Source organism: Panthera pardus, unplaced genomic scaffold (assembly GCF_024362965.1).
Source record: "Panthera pardus isolate Hobbes unplaced genomic scaffold, ASM2436296v1 HiC_scaffold_13, whole genome shotgun sequence".
Taxonomy (NCBI): domain Eukaryota; kingdom Metazoa; phylum Chordata; class Mammalia; order Carnivora; family Felidae; genus Panthera; species Panthera pardus.
Window position 1 is genome coordinate 151,705,247 of NW_026526688.1, and position 20,190 is coordinate 151,725,436.

At 34.6% G+C, this 20,190-nt stretch overlaps 1 protein-coding gene across 8 annotated transcripts in view; it reads left to right on the forward strand.

Annotated features, from left to right (window-relative positions):
* The window catches only part of EPHA5 (EPH receptor A5), a 344,576-nt gene that overhangs the window by 23,456 nt on the left and 300,930 nt on the right, over positions 1-20,190 (forward strand). For all 8 annotated transcript variants that reach the window (XM_019468625.2, XM_019468637.2, XM_019468628.2 and 5 more), the window contains exon 2: positions 9,952-10,016. In XM_019468625.2, coding sequence (XP_019324170.2) covers positions 9,952-10,016 — 65 coding nt within the window. The remainder of the gene's footprint in view (positions 1-9,951; positions 10,017-20,190) is intronic.

The following is a 20,190-nucleotide window of genomic DNA, read 5'->3' on the forward strand; positions in this document are numbered from 1 at the left end:
GAAATGCCATCACCTTAAAATGCATTCTGTGATTTTGTGCAAGTTCCTGTTTTAGTTCATGTTCAGATTCAATCATCATTTATCCTACCCTGAAGGCTTGAAAGCTAATGATTATATAGATTGTTTTGCAGTTTGTGGGATTTCAGTCAAGCATTAGGGATAATTAGGGACTGGGGTAAGGATGCATCCAAAACAAAGAATCAGCTTTGCATATATTTAACATTCTGTTTTTATGTGCTTTTTGGCATCTAAGGACAAAGTATACTTGGACAAATATATGCTCTGTTTTGCCCCCAGTTAACATGTGCAAAGCATAATGAATAGCAAAATTAAAAATTAAGAAAAGAGAGTTCATAATGATTTTGTTGCTCACCCTTTGGTTTTCAGGAATCTTGTAACTAACTTGAATCTTCTTGGAAATTTGATACTAAACTGTGATTTAGCCCAGGAAAAACTAAAGATTTTTCTGTTTGGATTAATATATCTGAAGGTTTCCATCTTATATACAGTACTATTAGAATGTTATGGTAGATGCTGGCTTCTGTAACATATTATTCAGAATTCATTGATCTAATAAAACTCATTGAGGTATAAGAGTTAAGAGTTTCAAAGGAGTAAACCTTTGGATTCAGCAAGTCCAACATCGAGCAAGTGTGATATAGAAGCAAGAGCAAGAGCTTTGGAGTTAGATAAGGCTTGGATTTATATTCCAGCTGTGTGCTTATTAGCTCTGGGACCTTGGACCACTGCCTTATTTAACTTTTCTCCACTTCAATTTCCTTATCTGAAAAATGGGGGAAAAACATACCAAAGGATCATTGCTAAGACTAAGTGATACAACATATATTAAGCACAGACACATATAACTTTATTAGTTTCAATCACTGATATTAAAGATATGAAAATTGAGTCCCTCAAAGTAAAATCATTTCCACAAGCTTACATAGTAGCAAATCAGAACCATAGAATTAATGAATATTCTCTGTGCGGTGAACCATTCAAAAAGTGAATTGTGAATAAGCACATTTATTTCAACTGTTAAAGATTTATGCTATTTTGTAAGGAACAGCTTCATATATACACAGTGTGGTGTGGAACTGAGCAGCTACTAAATGAGTGTATTTTGTGATGTGATGATTTTCAAGCCTGTTATGTCATCTAATGTTGACTTTTCTCTTTAGAATGAAAACAATATGTAAGATTTGACAAGTTTGGTTACCACACCTGACAAGGTAGCTGCTGAAAACCATATGGTTTTGCTCTTTTCATGCCATGTGTCCTGTGAATGTAGCAGACTGCTCATTAGTCATAATTTAGCTGTCAATGGATCTCAGTGTTACCTTTGCCTAAAAACTTTGTATGGACTAACAGTGGATACTAATTCTGAATTCCTCCTTGCCATCTCCATGAATTTACAATCTCAGAATATATTAACAATTCAGAATTTTTTAGTATACATTTCTGATTGTTTTATGCTTCCTTCAGAGTTTTATGCTTCTTAGTATGAAATCCTACTGCTTAGTGTACAAAGAGCAGTGGCTAACACTTCTCCCTACCATATGAAAAATATTTTGAAACAAAATGAAGAAAAAGAAAAATAACAAAATCAATAGAAATGAAAATATTTTGAAACCATTAAAGGCAACAGTCATGCTTTGTAGTCAACAATTAAGCATAATATATTAAGATTTAAGGGAACGAAGCTCATTTTAGATATCATTTCAAAGATAAATAATCTGAGCTTAAGTCACTCATTTGGAAATACTATTGGAATTCCGTTAGTAGAATATTAGAGGTACCAAGACAGGATAGAAGAAGAGCAGACCCTGGAATAAAAGAGACTGGAGTTTGCCTTCAAATTCTGCCACTTAGCAATTGTATCAGTAAGGATGTCTTCCTCTGCAAATAACAGCAAATCACTTCCTCAGTGGATTAAGCAACAAAATTGATTTTTTTCTGACATAACAGAAAGTCCTAAGAGAAGCAAGTTTCAAATTTAGATGGATTAGCTACTCTATGATATAATTTGGAACCAGATACTTCCCAACCCTTCATTCTGCCAACCTTAATCTGTAGGTTTTGCTCTCCTGCTGATTCTCCTTATTTTCTGTAGATGGCTGCATCAGATCCAGGAAACACACCCATACCCAGCAACTTTCAAAGCAGCCAGGAGTTTCCTTTTCTAATATTTTCTTCTCCAAAACTCCCTTGGCTTCAGGTCTCCTTCAGAGCTCATTGGACAGAACTGAATCAATAGTGAAACCACATAATGGAACTGAAAATAAGTTGGGGATTGCCAAATTGTGGAAAATAAAGGAGGGAAAAGCCTGAATGAAACTGGAGAGGAAAATGGAGACCAACCCTGGAAGGACTTGTATTAAAAAATGAAACATAACGATAAGGTTTGAAGTAGGGGAGTGACACGATCGTATTAGTTGCCTAGAAAGATCTTTCTGAAAGCAATGTTTTGAGGAAATTGTTAGGGATCATGCCTTTCTACTAAGACACCAGTTAAGATATTTTTCAAGTGAAAAATTATGGCATGAATTCGGCTAGAATGGTTATGCTGTGGAAGGAAACAGAACAGGCAGTTTAGAGAGTTAGATACAGGATATAGTTGGAATGGGTGGGATTTGGTCACTGATTTGCTGGGGGAGTAAAGGTAAAGGGAGACAAAGATTACTCACTGAATTCTGGATAGAACAAGTAGTTTTTTGACATTGCATTCACTGAACTAGGGAACATAGCAGGAGATGTTTGCTTGTTGTTGTGCAGGGAAGATACTTTGTGCATTTGGGGATGACTGGATATCATAAATGTGTTGAAAGCCAGTAGGCAGCTTTATAAATTGATCGGGATTTAAGGAGAAAGAAATAGACAAAATATATGGATTTGCGAGGATCATCAACATCTACATTGTAACTGAAGACAGCAATTCATGAGCCTCTCTACATGGGTCCTTATGTTAGGACATATGCTAATATGACTATTAAAGCAAGCAAACAATCAACAAAAAAATTTACCAATCATTTTCCATTCTAAACAGTCTAATTCAGTATGTATGGAGTGGTACCAAGACACTTGTTCTTTCCAAATTCTTTTGCTTCTTCTTTTATTTTTATTCCTTTCTTATATCTTAGGCAAGAATCATTGGTATAGAATGAGAAGTGTAATCAGTCCAGAAAAATAGAGTATTAATCAAAGCCAAGGTTTGAAGGTAAGTACAGGAACAGTAGCTTATAATGGAAAGAAGTAGCTAGACAAGTAGAAGAAAGTCACAGAAATATATTGTCCCTGAAGATAAAAGATGAGAGAGTTTGTCCCTGGGGGTCATGGCCAAATACTGCCAAATTAGGAACTCAGAGCTATGTGATTATCACAAATAAACTTGGTAACAGAAGTTTTGGTAAAAATAGCGGGTTTGAATCCAAATTACAGTGGATTAGGAGAAGAATGAAGAGGATATGCAGAAATAGATAGGAGTGTTGACAACTCATTTAATAATTTGAATTTAGATGAGGGCATTAGCTGGAAGAGAATATGAGATTTATTTTTAACATTTTAACTAAAACTTTACAAAGTAATTTAATTTATGACAGAACTGATTTCCCAAAGACAATAGACTTATTAGGTAATGTTGATGGCTTGAGGCCACTGTTAGTTAATTATATATATATACGTATATATACATATATATATATACGTATATATATATATAATATATAATTATGCATATATATACACACACATATATATGTTTATATATACATGATTATGATATTTTTCTCAAGCAGTGTTCACTAGCCATACTTTATGTACAAATAAAGTATGTTCATTCATAATTAGGGTTTAGTTCATGGCCCTTGAATGTCCATGGAGGTAGATGGTTGTAATCAAAGTATCTTACATCCAGGTTTTAAGTAAGGAACTTGTTTGTGAGAATCCATAATCAGGGCTTGTAGTTTGTCATGAAGACTTTAAGTATTACTTGATGCTTTCTTCTTTCCTTGATTTCCCTGCTGGGCTCTGAATGAGACTGCAAGCTGTCAGTGTTCGTAGTGAGCCTATAGGTTTATTGGGAAGATTCAATGGAAGTTATTTGATACAATATCTGACGCATAGTATGCACTGAATAAATTCCTTTCTCCATATTCTTTCATTTTTTTTTTCCTGGAAAAGATTGTGCACATGCGTTGCTCAGAATTAAAAAAAAAAAAAATCTCCCATTTGTTGTCTGCAGAAATACTGTTGGTTATGGAATTTTGCCTTCAAGTAAAGGGATCCCAGAAATCTACATAACACTTCTAAACTTATAACATAATTTTTACCAAATTTACAAATTAAGTTTTCCAATGGGAAACACATGTACTCTTTCCCTGCACTCATATTGTCAACTGTTCTTTGTTCCCTGCAGCAGTTGTCAAATTATAAAATTTAGCCTGGAAGCAAGAAATCACATCTGTGCTGAATGGGACCATGGAGAGAGGCTGGACAGCTGTACATCTGGGGTTTGTTCCCGCAGATCAGTAAAATGTGTGCTATAATTGAATCCAGTAGCTTTTCTGATATTGTTAAATGGAAATCAATAAATAAGCATCTATCAAAATTCTACTGTATGCAATGGGGCTTTGAGTCAATGCTTTCAAAGAAAGAGAATGCTATTTTATCTGCTACTAATCCAAAGTATTCTATCTTTATACTGTAGTGGAGGTCCCAATACCATTACAATTATGTTTATGTAAAGATCACGGGAAAGACAGAAACAATATACGAGTAAGAATATGCTTCTGGGTCTTTATTTTATAAGGATCACAGATTCTCTCAAGGCCTTGAACACTGATGGTGCTGGGATTGAGTGTCCTAGAGCTGTCTTTTTGTAAAATTTGTTTAATTTGAGAGAAAGAGAGCACATGCACACGAGCGGGGGAGGGACAGAGGGAGTGGGGGGGATAGAGAGAGAGAGAGAGAGAGAGAGAGAGAGAGAGAGTCCCAAGCAGGCACCACACTCTCAGCGCAGAGCCTGATGTGGGGCTTGAACTCAACAAACCATGAGATCATGCCCTGAGCCAAAGTTGGACATTTAATCGAATGACCCACCTACGGTCCCCCTTGAGCTGTCTTTTAACTCTTTAAAGTTTCAAAACACCTTCATCCCAGTGTGTTCCTGGAGAATCCAATAAATTTTTTCCACATTTTATGACTAATATTAGCAAGATATTAAGGAGAAAAATATGGAATCAGAACGATATATAGAAAGTTATGAATATTTGAAAGTTATGATTATTGAAGAGCATATTTGAATTATTGACTCAAATTAATCTTTAATTGTTACAGTGTGTGAAGTTGAAAACTTAGGAATCTTCTTATACATATTCCAATTTACTCATTCTATCCTTTCTTTTCCCCGCCCTTGAATCGCAACCAAAAGAATGAGTTAGCAACTCTCTGGCTTTTCTGGAAGTAAATTCTTTAAAAGCTTTCTGTTTGTGAAAGAAAGCATTAAAATTATTAGTGTGTAGTAATGAAATTAAAGCATGCTTAAGATTAGTTTGAGTTAATTTCAATTATAATCATTACAATCTGTTATTTGGTTGGACAGTTAACTTATTTTTACTTATTAAAAAGTTCTTACAGTAGTGAGTCTTTTTTCTCCCTATATTAACTTTAGGAATTTGTAATAGACTATATACTCATTGACCCCTGAAGAGTTATTTCTCCTGGAGAATCAGCCTTCTTAATTACTGATGAGAATACCAACCAATATGCCCATCTTCATTGTAATTATATAATGGCTGAGGGAAATGACCTTGAAGACTGTCTTTCAGTCTAATAGTGTAGCTTTATTTTAAAATATAAATAATAGAATAAAAACATTTTCCATAAAATTTCTGATATCTAATTAATGTCTCCCGGAGTAACTGTGGTATCAAACATTCCCTCTAATTATATTCATTAGTGGCTTCTCCCAGACAAGTTTTAATTAAGTTGTACAATGAAGATCAATACTCATTGTGTATTCATTGCAATTTACAACAAGCATATATACTGTTCAGAACAATTTAATTACTGTAATTGTTGCACAGAAGATACTTAGTGACTGTGCTCCATTACTGCCAATCTCCCCTTTTAATAAATTCGGTAATGAAATTGGGTAATGAAGTTCTGAAAATTCACATTTATGTATATTCTATGTCTAAACTTCTGTTTTTTATGTAACTAGCTTAAGTAGTGGGGGAAATGGAGGCATTAATAATATCAGTGTCATAGTGTTTTTTCATGCATGCCATCATAAATGTTGGGAAATTATTAGAGGATAAATAAGAACACTTGTAATAACAGTTATATTAGTTATGTGAAGAATAATTTAAGGGTGTTGGGTAATAAGAACAATCTATTTCCCCTTAAATAAGACTTCAATTTTTTTTACTCTTATTTCCTTAGTTTTAATTTATAAGGAACACATCCAAATGTGCTAACTTCTATTAATGAATATCATGTTACTGCTGTACTACTGGTCAAAGAATGTGAAAGTAGAGATTTTCTGGTAGCATCATAGGTGTATACCAGGGTTTCTTAACTTTGGCACTAGTGAAATTTAAGCCACATAATTACTTACTGGGGAGTGGGGAAAGTTTTGCTGTGCATTAAGAAATGCTTAGCTGCATACCTGGTTTCTTCCCATGAAAAGCCAGTAGCAAATATTCCTCCCACCCTCCAGTTATGACAATCAGGAATGTCTCCAGATATTATTGGATGCCCATGTTGAGAATCACTGGTGTATGTTGATTCAGACACACCCTCCTGATCTGCCCACTGACCAAATGATTCATTAATAAGACAAACAGCTATTCAGCTGTTCTGAGTGCAAGCTAGGTTCAGAGGCATGAGTCAAACGTGGTATTCCTTTAAGGCAACAGTACAATTCCGTATATTCAGTGTTTTGGAGCTAATAATTGGGTGCTAATAGAAGATTCAGTAATAATAGCTTACCTAGGTTTAGGAAAGAGGACTAGGATGGCTTCTGGGAGAAAACAGTTCCTGAAATATGTGTTATTGGACAAATGAAGAGCTTAGAAATTCAAATGGCGGAAAGGGCATCTGAGACAGCTAAAACAGCATGTGTAAAACTTGGGAGATTTTGTAGAGAGCTAACATTCTGTATCTCTACATTTATATAATCTCTACATCTCTCTCTATATATATCTATATTTCTATCTTCATGTAAATATCTCTATCTACCTATCTAGCTATAATTTTAATTATTTTTCCTGAGGCATCTAATTCCAATTTCCTCTGAATTATATGAACAAAATTATGATATATCAACCTGCAAGTAATTGCCTGAAACATCTAATTTTACCCTTTTTTCAATTTCCAATTTTGTAATCATATGTATAAGTATCTTCTTAACATTGTGAATTTTATGAAAACGTCTGTTTCAAAAAGAAAAAACAGTTTTAAACAGTAGTAGGAAGTGACATATGTGTCTATTTATCTGAAGAAAAAATTTTGACAAAGTCTTCATAAGAAAGATAATGTGCATTCCTATGATGGGTATTCTCATGTGTTTGGTAATGTATTCCAATGTTGAAAGCACCTAATACATTGTATTAACAGCCTACCTAGTATTTTGAATTTATTCATTTAATTTCACACACATATACCTTTTAAGCCAAAAAAAAAAAAAAGAATAGTGATTCAGGTTAAAGTTAATTCAAGCGAAAGGAACTAAATTTTAGAAAGACATCTGGAAATGTGTTGTTAATAATGAATATTTGAAGATCCACATGTTATTAAGAGGTCTACAAGGAATGCTGTGTTTCTCCTGGCAGGCTAGTTAGGAATTCCTAGAATTCCTATTCACATCAGTTTGCCACCACAGGATTAAGTTCAGTTCGACTGCCATCGTAGTAGAAGGCCTTTAGCTTGCTGATTTGCTCTACTTTATCAGGTCTACACAGATACACTGCTGCTCAATATCAAAGGTGAATCAAATGAATCATAAGGATGAATAAACATAATGATTTAGGTTCTGTACTCCCCTGGTATTTAGTCATGTCTAGACATAGCCCTAGTGTCCCAGAAAAACTAAAATGAGGACAAGGACATTTAAGTTTAATGTAGCTTTATTCCCATGGAGACTAGAAAAGCCAACAATAGAATAAAAAGAGTATGGATGTAACTAAAAAATTAGATTTAGTGGGATGGCTGGTGTATTTGCAAGGTCAGTGGGTAATGGAACAGTTTTGGTTTGTTTATTGTCTTTACTGTTTGAAACAATAGTTTTTCAGCTAGGCCAATTTCTTCTAAAAAAGAATAATCCAACAACTTGTTTTATTATTCTCTAAAGCCACTATATGTGTAGCCTAAAGATGATAGACATTCTATAGGCATGGATTTTTAAAGAGCTCAGAACCTAATGAGGGAAATAGACAAGTTTATTAAATACATACACATCATAAAAGGTTTTCATATATATGTGGTATTGAGTGTATATCTGTGTTTTCTAGAACTTAAAACTTTGGATTTATCTTTATATTACTACTATTATTAGAGACTATTAAATTAGCATATAAGATATACATGTTTGCAAATGTTATATGAAATAAATCAATGGATAATAAGGCTTAAATGCACATAATTTCTACAGTACCTAATTTTTTTAATTTAACTTATGATCCTAATGTCCTTGATTGTAATAATTTTACCTTAAATTTTCTTATAGGAGTATTGTAACACATTTTCCAACCTATCAACTATTACTACTTTACTACTCCAGCTTTATACTACAGATAGAATCTTTTTTTTAGAATTGATGGCATTTCAACATAGTGGTTCTTGAATGTAGTTTAAAGAAGCTTTAGTACCTCCAACTAGGATTAACCCAGTTGTTTTCCTTTTGGGTCCATATGCCATGCTCATTCAAAGTGGTTTAGCTGCATGTTGGGCCACGTAGATCATTTGGGTTAGGCATAATACGCTGAAAAGATAATGATCTGTGATCCAGGTCTGAAGCAGTTTGACTGTTCAGTATCCTTAATTAAGTTTAATTTAGGGGGAGAGAAGAATAGGCAAACCTGTTGAAATATAAACACTGTGTGTGTATGTGGATGAGTGTGGGTGCACGTGTATGTACATACTGTTTCGTGGCTTCCTTTTGGAATGATGATATTGAAACTAATTTGACAATAAATTTCATATAATTAAAAAAAAGACTTTTATTCTTGGAGTTCCCCGAAATTTAGGAAATCCAGCCATAATTGAGGTCTGCATTTCAAAAATGTAGTTGATAGTTCTATAAGAAGCACATTTTAGACTATGGTTATTTGTAAGTAGCTGATATTTTGGGGAATGCAGTGGACAGTTAGCTATAGCAACAACTCTGAAAGCTACTATAATTTTCTTGGATTGGTTAAAGGTGTGTAGATTTATTTCTTAATTTAATTTGCAATTTGGATTACAGATTTCAGTTAATATCACGAAAAAATCTTACAAGCTTGGGAATAGCTTATTTTTATTTAATGTAAATTATTTGTTAATTGCTTTATAACATTAAAATACAGGATGTTTAGTCACAAAGTTATGGCAGCTTAATCCCCGAATTTAGAGCCATTAAAGAAGTGGCTTGGTCTTTATACGGTTTTCTGTGGACCTTCATTTTTTTCTTTTTCTTATTACCAGTTCTTTTCCTCTATCCTTGTTTGACAAAAAAGAGCACGTAGAGTAATGACTTGTTTATATTTTCTGTAATTGTTTTCCAAATGTTTATTCAAAATCACTTATTCTCTTGCATTCAAATAATGTTTTCACTGAATTATCACTCTTGTATTCATCATAATGAATACTTAATCTAACTCCATTTATGTAAGAAATATGCACTCTTAATAACACTATGAAAATAGTGATGCTTTTTTATACATTTGACTCAGTTTTGTATTCTTTTTCTTTCAGTGAATTTATTGGATTCACGTACTGTCATGGGGGACTTGGGATGGATTGCTTTTCCAAAAAATGGGGTAAGCCTTTATAAAATTTTCCCTACAACTTAAACTACCTGAGTAGACATCTTGTTAAATGTCATACACAAAAATTCACTGGAGATATTTTGATTTGCTATTATCCTGGTTATATTGAATAGGAAATAAAAGTTAACATATCAATTACCAGTGTTGATCAAATGCACTTTATATTGTATTTCATTCGCTATATTAGGGAATAAAAATATTGTAAGAAATTCCTTTAAATTTTACAAAGATTAAAAGTGCCTCAGACTGTCAAGTCTGTCATCAGTCACAGGTTTTCTTTCAATTCTTGAATTTTTCTTCAGTGAAAGCTTTCAGAAAAGGTGCTTCATTGGAAGATTTTTATAACCAGAAGTTGTTTTTATTAGTAATTTATTTTACTGGTGTACATTAGAAATAAAATGTTTTGGGTAAAAATTAGGTAAGCCATTTTTAAAACAATATGCTTGTTCGTGTATTTATACTAACAATCTTAATGCATAGATTATATGAAAAAGTATTGAATTATCTTCTGCTCAATTAAAAATACATCTTTATTATCAGACAGAAAATGAATGTGTAACATATTGTGACATAAAATCATATTTTGCAGAAAATATTAACTGTATTAATTGACTATTACATTAAAAACAATTTAGATTTTGAGAGATTTTTATTATCTAATAACTTAAACATTTAACTATTCCATAATTTTCAAACTAAAACTGTCCAGATTCAGTATACAGTCATTTTGTAGCAAACACAAATAATATATTTCAATACTGAATTTTGAGAAAATAATTTAAACAATTTGGATACTTAAAACTGTATAGTATAGTGTATATATGTAATTAATTTAGAATATTATTCACACTAATAATAGTTCATGTGACTTAAAGGTTAATTTAAGTTTAATTAAGTAATCGAATATTACCATAACCCAAATAGCTAAAACTTGATTTTTTTTTAATTTTTTTTTAATGTTTATTTATTTTTGAGACTGAGAGAGACAGAGCACGAATGGGGGAGGGGCAGAGAGAGAGGGAGACACAGAATCCGAAGCAGGCTCCAGGCTCTGAGCAGTCAGCACAGAACCCAACACGGGGCTCGAACCCATGAACCATGAGATCATGACCTGAGCCGAAGTCGGACCCTCAACCGACTGAGCCACCCAGGCGCCCCTAAAACTTGATTTTTTTTTTTTAACTTGATGAGAAAATCAGGTATGTTATTCAGCCCTTTACACAGAGAGTTATTATGGAGGTAAAACAAGTAGTATTAATTGTTTGAAATCATAATCATTTGTATGCTAACATCTTAATCTCAGTGTGGTTTCTCTTCTTTCATTAAGATGATACTTCTGGGGTGCCTGGGTGGTACAGTCAGCTGAGCATCCAACTTTTGATTTAGGTTCAGGTCATGATCTCACAGTTTATGAATTCCATCCCCCGCATTGGGCTCTGCACTGACAGTGCAAGTCTGCTTGGGATTCTCTCTCTCCTTCTCTCTGTCCCTCCCTTGCTTGCACTCTCTCTCCCAAAATAAATAAATAAACATTAAAATATATTAACAATTAAAAAAGCATAGTATTTCTTTTTGCTTGTTAAAAATTATGGCTGCATTTAGAGATATACTATAAATAAAGTCGTATTAGCAGATTGTTAAGATATTAGGACGTAAATATAAGTTAAAAAGAAAAAGAATAGTAACACCCAGATACAGCCAGTACCAAGTAGTGGTATATATTCTTAGTCTGTATCTCTTTTATCTTTCTTATGTTCTTCCTTCTTCTTTTCTGTTTTCTTCCTCCCATCTCTCATCTAGAATTATTTTCTTTCTTTCATCTATGGTCACCCCTATACAAGTAGATGGCTGGATGAAACCTATAGGTATATTTTGTACTCTGCATTTTTTCACATACCAAAAATGATTTATTGCATAAATATTTTAAATTGAGAAGGTAGCTGATAGGTGGGGTTGAAGTTATTTTTTTAACAGCCTGAGAAAATATGTCATATTCCCTTTGAATGTAGTTTTGTGTGTGTCCTCTTTCTGTTCAGAAGTTACTCAGAAAAGGTTTGGCAAACTGCATCTTTAAGGATAAATCTGATTTGTAGTTGCTTTTGCAGCTAAAAATTGGGGGGGGAATTATTCAATTTTGTACATGAATTTTGTATAAAACACTACTGTATCCTTTATAAAAACATAGTCCTTTTATATTCAGAATGAGCTCTTTCCAGTCATTCTGACTACTTTGTGCTTTCTTTTTCTTTCCATTATCATTATTATAGTGTTGATTTTGCTGTTTTGTCCTAAAGTTTGTTTATTTTGATAGCACACACATGCAAGTGGGGGAGGGGCGGAGAGAGAGGGAGAGAGAGAATCCAAGCAGGTTCTGAACTGTCAGCTGGATCCAGGGGCTCAATCTCACCACTCATGAGATCATGACCTGAGTGGAAACCAAGAGTCTGATGCTTAACCGACTGCCCATCCAGGCGCTCTGGCTGTTCCATTTATGATTAGATAAGCAACACAATTCTAGGTGACATATAGATCATCCAAGCAATGTCATCAAAAACTGTGGAGTAAGGGCCTCTACAAATATTCTCCTCCGTAAAAGCTGTGAGATAACTGGCAAACATTGTCAGAATCTATTTTCCAGGACTCTGGAAATTAACTGGTCTTGGAGCAATACAGGAAACATCTATTCAAGAAAAATGACTGCAACTTGTTAGAACTGCACTAGCTTTAAGATTTAAGATTGTTTTAAAGATTGAATTAAGTTAATTTTTTTTTTTATTATTTGGAACTTGATATTTCTTTTTTTTTCTTTTAATGGCTTTAGCATTTTGATGTGCCTTATGTCCTTTCCTTCCTCTCTAGCTGTGAAGTAGCATTGAAAAACCAAAAACCTGCTGTCAAGGTAAAAAGCAGCAGGCTAGCAGGCACTAGAGTGCAGAGTGGGACCAGAAATTCTTCAAAGACTCGATCCTGGGGAATTGTCATTATTTGATCTGATAGCTTCCTGGAAGACTGCTCTTATACGGCTGTCTTGATTTGATCTAACTTAGAGCTCCACCATTCTGAAAGCCTTTATGATACTAAGTAAATAAGAATATTCTTTTTTTTTTTCCAGAACATTTTCCTGAACTTCAGACCTTAGGAATGAATATTTTATCTATTTACCCCAAATCTGCACCTAAGAACTAGGCAAGTATTTAGGAGAAATTAAAGTCATGCACATGTTCCATACGCTTGTTAGAAGCAATCATTTCTGGGGCACCTGGATCCAGCTTCGGTTCAGGTCATGATCTCACAGTTCCTGGGTTAGCTCCTGAGTTCAAGCCTCACGTCAGGCTCTGTGCTGACAGCTCAGACTCTGGAGCCTGCTTCAGATTCTGTGTCTCTCTCTCTGCCCCTTCCCAGCTCATGCTCTGTCTCTGTCTCTCAGAAATGAATAAATGTTAAAAAAAATTAAAAAAAAAAGAAACAATCATTGCTCCCATGACACTTCTGAATTTTTTTTTTTTTACATTTATTTATTTTTGAAAGAAAGAGACAGAACACATGTTGGGGAGGGGCAGAGACAGAAGGAGACACAGAGTCCGAAGCAGGCCTCAGGCTCTGGGCTGTCAGCACAGAGGGGCTCGGGCCCACAAGCCATGAGATCACAACCTGAGCCAAAGTCGGAAGCTTACCCGACTAAGCCACCAGGCGCCCGGCTCCCATGGCACTTCTATGCTTGTCAGCTCCTGGGATACTTCTAGGGATCTCATATTTACTACTCTACAGTGTTTCTACAAGTTGGCTCAGGTCCTGACATATAAGAGAAGTTCAATAAACATGTATTGGAAGGATAACTTAGTTTATTGTTTTTAAATTTATAAAATGGAGCATAAGTTACTGCGATATAGTTTTGCATAAAGATTTAAAATTAGAACTGAAAGTAGAATTTTGCACAGTGATGGCTCTCAGTAAATATTTTTCCTTTGACCTTCTATTGCATTTCTAGTTTTCTCATACCAAGAGAAAGGTTTGTTTGTTTTTCCATATAAATATATCCACTTGAATTCATTGCCAGCACTTAAAGATTGGGAGATTTCATACGAAATCTGAATGTCCAGCTTCTCTGTTTAGCTTCTCTGTTTAGCTGGAAGTTTCAGAATGCTGGAACTGGCAGCTTTCTATGACCTCAATAGCTCAAATCTGAGTAAAGGCTGCTGTTTTGTGACTGTACGAAAATTATCTTATTTGAATCAATTTCCATCTCATACTCTTTACTCATTTAAGTACTCAGTCTGTAATGTTAGCACTATTTTATTTTATTTTATTTTATTTTATTTTATTTCATTTTATATGTTTTATTTTATTTTATTTTTTTAGTTTATTTAATTATTTTGTGGCACCTGAGTGGTTCAGCTGGTTAGGTGTCCAGATCTTGGTTTTGGCTCAGGTCATGATCTCACAGTTCATGAGTTTGAGCCCCGCGTCAGGCCCTGTGCTGACAGTGTGGAGCCTGGTTAGGATTCTCTCTCTCCCTCTCTCTCTCTCTGTCTCTTTCTCTGCCTTTCCCATGCTCACACACTCTCTCTCTCTCTCAAAATAAATACTTTTTTTTATTTTGAGAGACAGTGAGAGTGAGCGTGGGGAGCTGGAGTGGAGCAGAAAGAGAGGGAGACAGAATCCTAAGCAGGCTCTGCACTGTCAGCACTGAGTCCTACCTAGGGCCCTATATGATGAGATCGTGACCTGAGCTGAAATCGAGTAGGATGCTTAATGGACTGAGCCACTCAGGCACCCTGGCACTATTTTAGAGTGTAAAATCATCAGGATTTTCTTTTATTTCATATTTTTTTTTAAAAAATCTATGATTATTACATGCTGAGATAGTTTCTTAATAGATTTTGAGTACTTTACCTTAATCAAGACACATCATTTGAATTTGGGCTTCAGCATGTGCCCAAATTTAGCCACTGTATATGAGAGAGACTGTGTGTGTGTGTGTGTGTGTGTATGTGTATGTGTGTGTGCGCGCATGCATGCACTTGTATCATGCACACATACCTCATGGTAGTTAATTGAATTTTCCTTCGATTTTTTATTCTGGACATACCTAGAAATACTATGCTGTAGCAAGGTTTGCTTTTATGCAAACACAAATTTTCTGCATTCATTCATTCATTCATTCACTCAACAGAAATGTATTGGGCACTTAGTATGTGTCAGTGACTCTTGTAGGCCCTGGGGGTAGAGCACTGAAGAAAACAAAAGTCCCTGAAGTCTTGGATCTTGAGGCAACATTATTATTTATAGAATGAGTAACCAAAGCGTGAGACCAATGAGGTACATGAAATAATTTCTAGTCTTATCTTTTCTTTCTGTAGTGTGCAAAAGTGGCAGAGAGGTGACAGTATTTGCTCAAGGTCACTCTGATAGTTTGTACTGCACTGGGAAGACCACCTGTATTGCCTTTGGCACATGTGGTATCATATCACTGTTTCTAATTGTCTTCCCATGAAAAAGTACTTTTGCATGTACATAAATTCATTTAATACTAACAATGGCGATGCAAGTATGGTACTTAGTATTCTTCTTGTAGATGAGGAAAATGAGGCTCAGTAAGGGTAAGTGAATTGCCCAAGGTTAAGCAGCTGGTAAGAGACTAAATCTATTTCAAGCCCAGGTATTCCACGAGACTGATTATTTTAAACCAGAGGCGAAGTCTTCCAAACAGTTAGGTCTCCAGAGATATGACTAGGTTCTGGATGGTTCCCAGATTTCTAGTTTATATAAAAGAGGAATTGATGCTGAAGAGAAAATTCACCTTAAACATTTTTAAATGGGCCAGAGTGGGTTGCATTCTGTTCATTGCCAGGTCATAAGTATTTGACAAAATGTATAGCACATAGGTGCTCAAAAGTATAAGTTGCATTTGTTATATTGTGTGTGTATATATATACATAATTATACATATATATATATATATATATATATATGTATAATTATACAAACAGGTAGCTAAAAAGATGAATTAACTTAACTTCTAGCTATACTTGTAATTCACTAGTGGTTTTGAGGCTTCTGTGAACCTTAGCTTTCCTAAATGTTAGGTAGGAACGTTATCTGTCTTGCAGTGTTGTTTTTAAGATAAAATAATGTATTTTGATGCACCACTTGATTCGTAAACTATCAAAACAATAGAGAGATGCTGGCTGAATTAAAAGCTGCTTCTCCATTGCTATTTTCAAATATAGCCAGAAAGCAACATTTTGGTAGTTAAATGCAATAACCACTCACCTGTCACTTTGGCATTTGACTTTATCGGATGAAGTCAGTAGACTTTAAGAATTTTCGTACCTTGAGATGCCTGGGTGGCTCAGTCGGTTAAGCGTCTGACTTTGGCTCAGGTCATGATCTCCAAGTTCATGGGTTAAAGCCCCACATGGGGGCTCTCTCTCCCCCAGGCAGAGAGCAGGTTACTGTCTCTCTTTTAGTACAAATATGATTTAATCTGAAATCTTTCTCAAATGAGTAATATAAAAGTTTGAGAACCTCAGCATAAAATAGTTTTTATTAAGGTTCACTCTTTTTTGTTTTACATTCTGTTGGTTTTGACAAATATACAAGGATATGTATGTACCATTACAGTATCATAAGGAATGATTTCACTGCTCTAAATATCCTCTCTGTTCCACTTCTTCATTCCTTGCTCCCATCCTCTCTCTTTCCTTTCTAGTCCCTGGCAAATACTGATCTCTTTACAGTCTCCATTTCCAGAATGCCGTGTAGTTGGAATCACACAGTATATAGCCTATTCACATTGGCTTCCTTCACTTAGCAAGATGCATTTAAGGTTCCTCCGTGTCTTTTTGTGATTTGATAGTGATATATTATTATCATAAAATGTCCCTCTATTTTTTGATGCCCAATTTAGGAATTTTGGAATTAACACTGTCCCATAATTTTAAGAACTCCATTTCTGCAAATCTTCACTTTCCCAGTAAATGGCACGTATAGTGGAAAATTTCACAACTAGACTTTAGAAAAAGATAAGCAAAACCTTTAAGAACGTAAGTATTTTTCTTTAAAGGTAAAAGTTATGTTGTATATAAATCCCATTCCAATTAAAATTATGAAAGTATTTAGAATAGATGAGCAATCTTCATAGCAATACATTTATCCCAATTTTCTGGTTGAATGATTCGGCTGAAACTCTTTTCTCACTTAAGTTTTTTCTCTCTTTCTCTCTCTCTCTCTTTTTTCTTCTCTTAAATCATCAGTCTTGTATCCATAGCTTCATCAGCCTATTTATACACACCCTGAAGGTGTATTTTGCTCCCTTCTAATTACATTACATTTATTTTTGTCATATTCTGGAACATTTAATATTGATTAATCTATATAGTGTAGGCATAGCTGTAAACAACATTGTTTCCTAAAAAATTTTAGCAAGTGTTTTCAAGGCTTATACTTATGAGAATAAAATTAATGGTCATGATGTTTGTTTAGAGCAGATTATGCTCTTACTTCTCAGAAATTCCACTGTTGCTCTTTCTTCCCATATATTGTGGTTACAAAAGATCACAAGGTACACCTGCCTCCTTTGCTTTGGTGGAACCTGCCATTTCCCCACTGAATTCTCTGTACTTCCTGTAGCACACAATTGGCAAGCCATTACATTCCCCTGGGTATCACCTCTGAATTGTCCTGAAGCTCTTCTTTTATTTTTGCTGTCTTTTTTTCAGTCAAGTAAGGTAAACATTATTGTAAAATCCTTTCTTATGCTGATCATAGGGGTTATTAGGATCATTTACAATAATTTACTCATTTGAGAAAGATTTCAGATTAAATCATATTTGTACTAAAAGACAAACAGTAACCTGCTTTCTGCCTGGGGGAGAAAGAACAAAATAGTCTTCCATACAAGACACTTCAAAAACAGGAGTTTGTGCCTTTTGTTGTTTTAGTGTCACTTTGTTCTATTTTCTGATTTCTTTGAGCTAGAGAACCCGTGTATTTACTTGTGAAGTTGAAAATGACTCAAATTCAGATGATTCAAATTGGACTGTGAATACATTATTAGTGTTGTATGTGGATTCACTTGAATCAAGAAAAACTTAAACTGGGTTTTCTATTCTGATACACAGATTTTTTTCCAAAAGGATATATGGGGGTTTTGTTGTGTGATTTACCTTTCCAAAAATGAAAAGTGAAGGATGAAGAGAAATATTTGAGCGCTGATAATCTCTTGTATCTTGGTTATGATCACGGTAGATTTTGCCAGAATTTTATTTTGGCTTTGCTTTCCACTGAAGGAGAGGAAAGATAATGACAAGCATTGAGGCCCACACTGAGCATGGAGAGGCTAATAAAGATTAACGTAATGCTGAAGTGGGTAAAAAAGAACACATTAGTGGATATAGAAAAGCACTTTATTTGGACAGTGATAGAAAATAATTCTAAAGGGAATGGATATTATACTATATAATGCAAATGCCAGTATAATGAAGAACAATCCTGTTCCAAAGTAGCTTTGTATTCATTATTTTTTAGAAAACAAAAAGAACACCCAACCCGTATGGTAATTAAGATAAATAATTTAAGGAATTCAAGATAGTCATTAAGCATACACTGAAGTTTAGAAGAAGCACAATTTTGCATTTAGATTTCCCACATGGAAACTTAGCAATTATGAAGAAAGTTCTTTAAAATGTCCAGCTCTGCCTTGGCATATGAGACAAATGTATTTAGTCTTTGATATGTGCAATTAAATTGAATGAATTAGCAATAGTCACAGTATATTCCTGCAAAGTGAGTTTGAGACATGCATGTATTATTTATTTATTTGGTATTACGTTGTTTATGTGTTCAAAGTAACTATAAAATATTGCAAATATTTTCTTTTTTCGAGGCTCTCAAAACACTTTCCCACATTATAAGGATACTCACAAATATAAACTGGAAAATGACCTTTATCCACAAAATCCTTTTGCTAATCCTCCTTAACCTACCTGCAATCGGCTAGCTAAAGGCTTCATCCTTCAGACTGCAGTTTAAGTCCCACTTCCTCAGCAAAGTATGGCTCTAGGACTTAATTATTTTCCTCCCTTTTGGCAAATCGTGCTGTGAAATCCTTCTTCTTCCCTCCATCTCAACCTCTATCTCTTTTTTCCTCCAGATTGCAATATGTACAGGTATGTTATCCATATGCAACACTTTGTCTAGCTTTCTATCCAAACACTTAATTCTTCCCACTTGTTCCTTTTTCAGTGACTTTTTCCATCGGTCTGTATAACAAGCAGGGAGCATAAATGTGAACAGTTTCAGATCATTTCTAAAGAGTCATATGCAAGTTACTGTCACCTTGCCTGTGATGTGAGACACCTGGGCACACACTTGCATCAAACAGTCATTTCCCGATACAGTTTCCACCTGTTTCATACCAGGTCCTCATATTTCCCTTTCCTCGTTATGCATATGAGGATTTCTAGGTTTCTGTCTAGATTTTCTTTGCCAAATAATGTGGTCCATGTAAAATCTGGGCCTAAAATCCTTTTCCTTCTGAAAAGAAAAAAATGTCTGCTCTCATGGGTATTTGTACCAGTTTCCATATGTGAATATGATGATTTTTTTATTTCCATCTTCCCATTCATTAATGAAGGTGTTAAATAAAACTGGGCCTTGCAGAGGTCCCCAGGGTCCAAACACTAGGTACTTTTCTGAGTAATTTGATTGCTGTTTATCATAATCTTTTTTTTTTCCCTAACCATTCTTCAGCTGTTTTCAATTCATGTGACAGTGCTCCCATGCAAGTCAATTTGAATTAATTTTGCAAGCAAAATGCTTTATGGTTCTGAGTACATAATCTCCCTCTCCCACAGAGAAAAAATATACTGTAATCATCCAGCATTCCTGTTGATTATTTCCATTAAAGGCAGCAGGGGGAGAGAGAATGCTCAAGACTCCTCTCTGTGTTTGAAGTTTTTGAGGCTTTTGCTATTCATTGCCTTATTCTTTCCCCGCCCCCTCTCTTTTTTCTTTAATACTATTCATTACGGGCACTAATGCAGAAAGTGATGGTCCAGACTGCTCAGCCTGGGATCTCTGTCCTCCAGAGCATAGCTATCTTTGTGATCTAATAATATCCCACCACACTTTTGCCCGAATGAACTCATTTCTCTCTACTTAA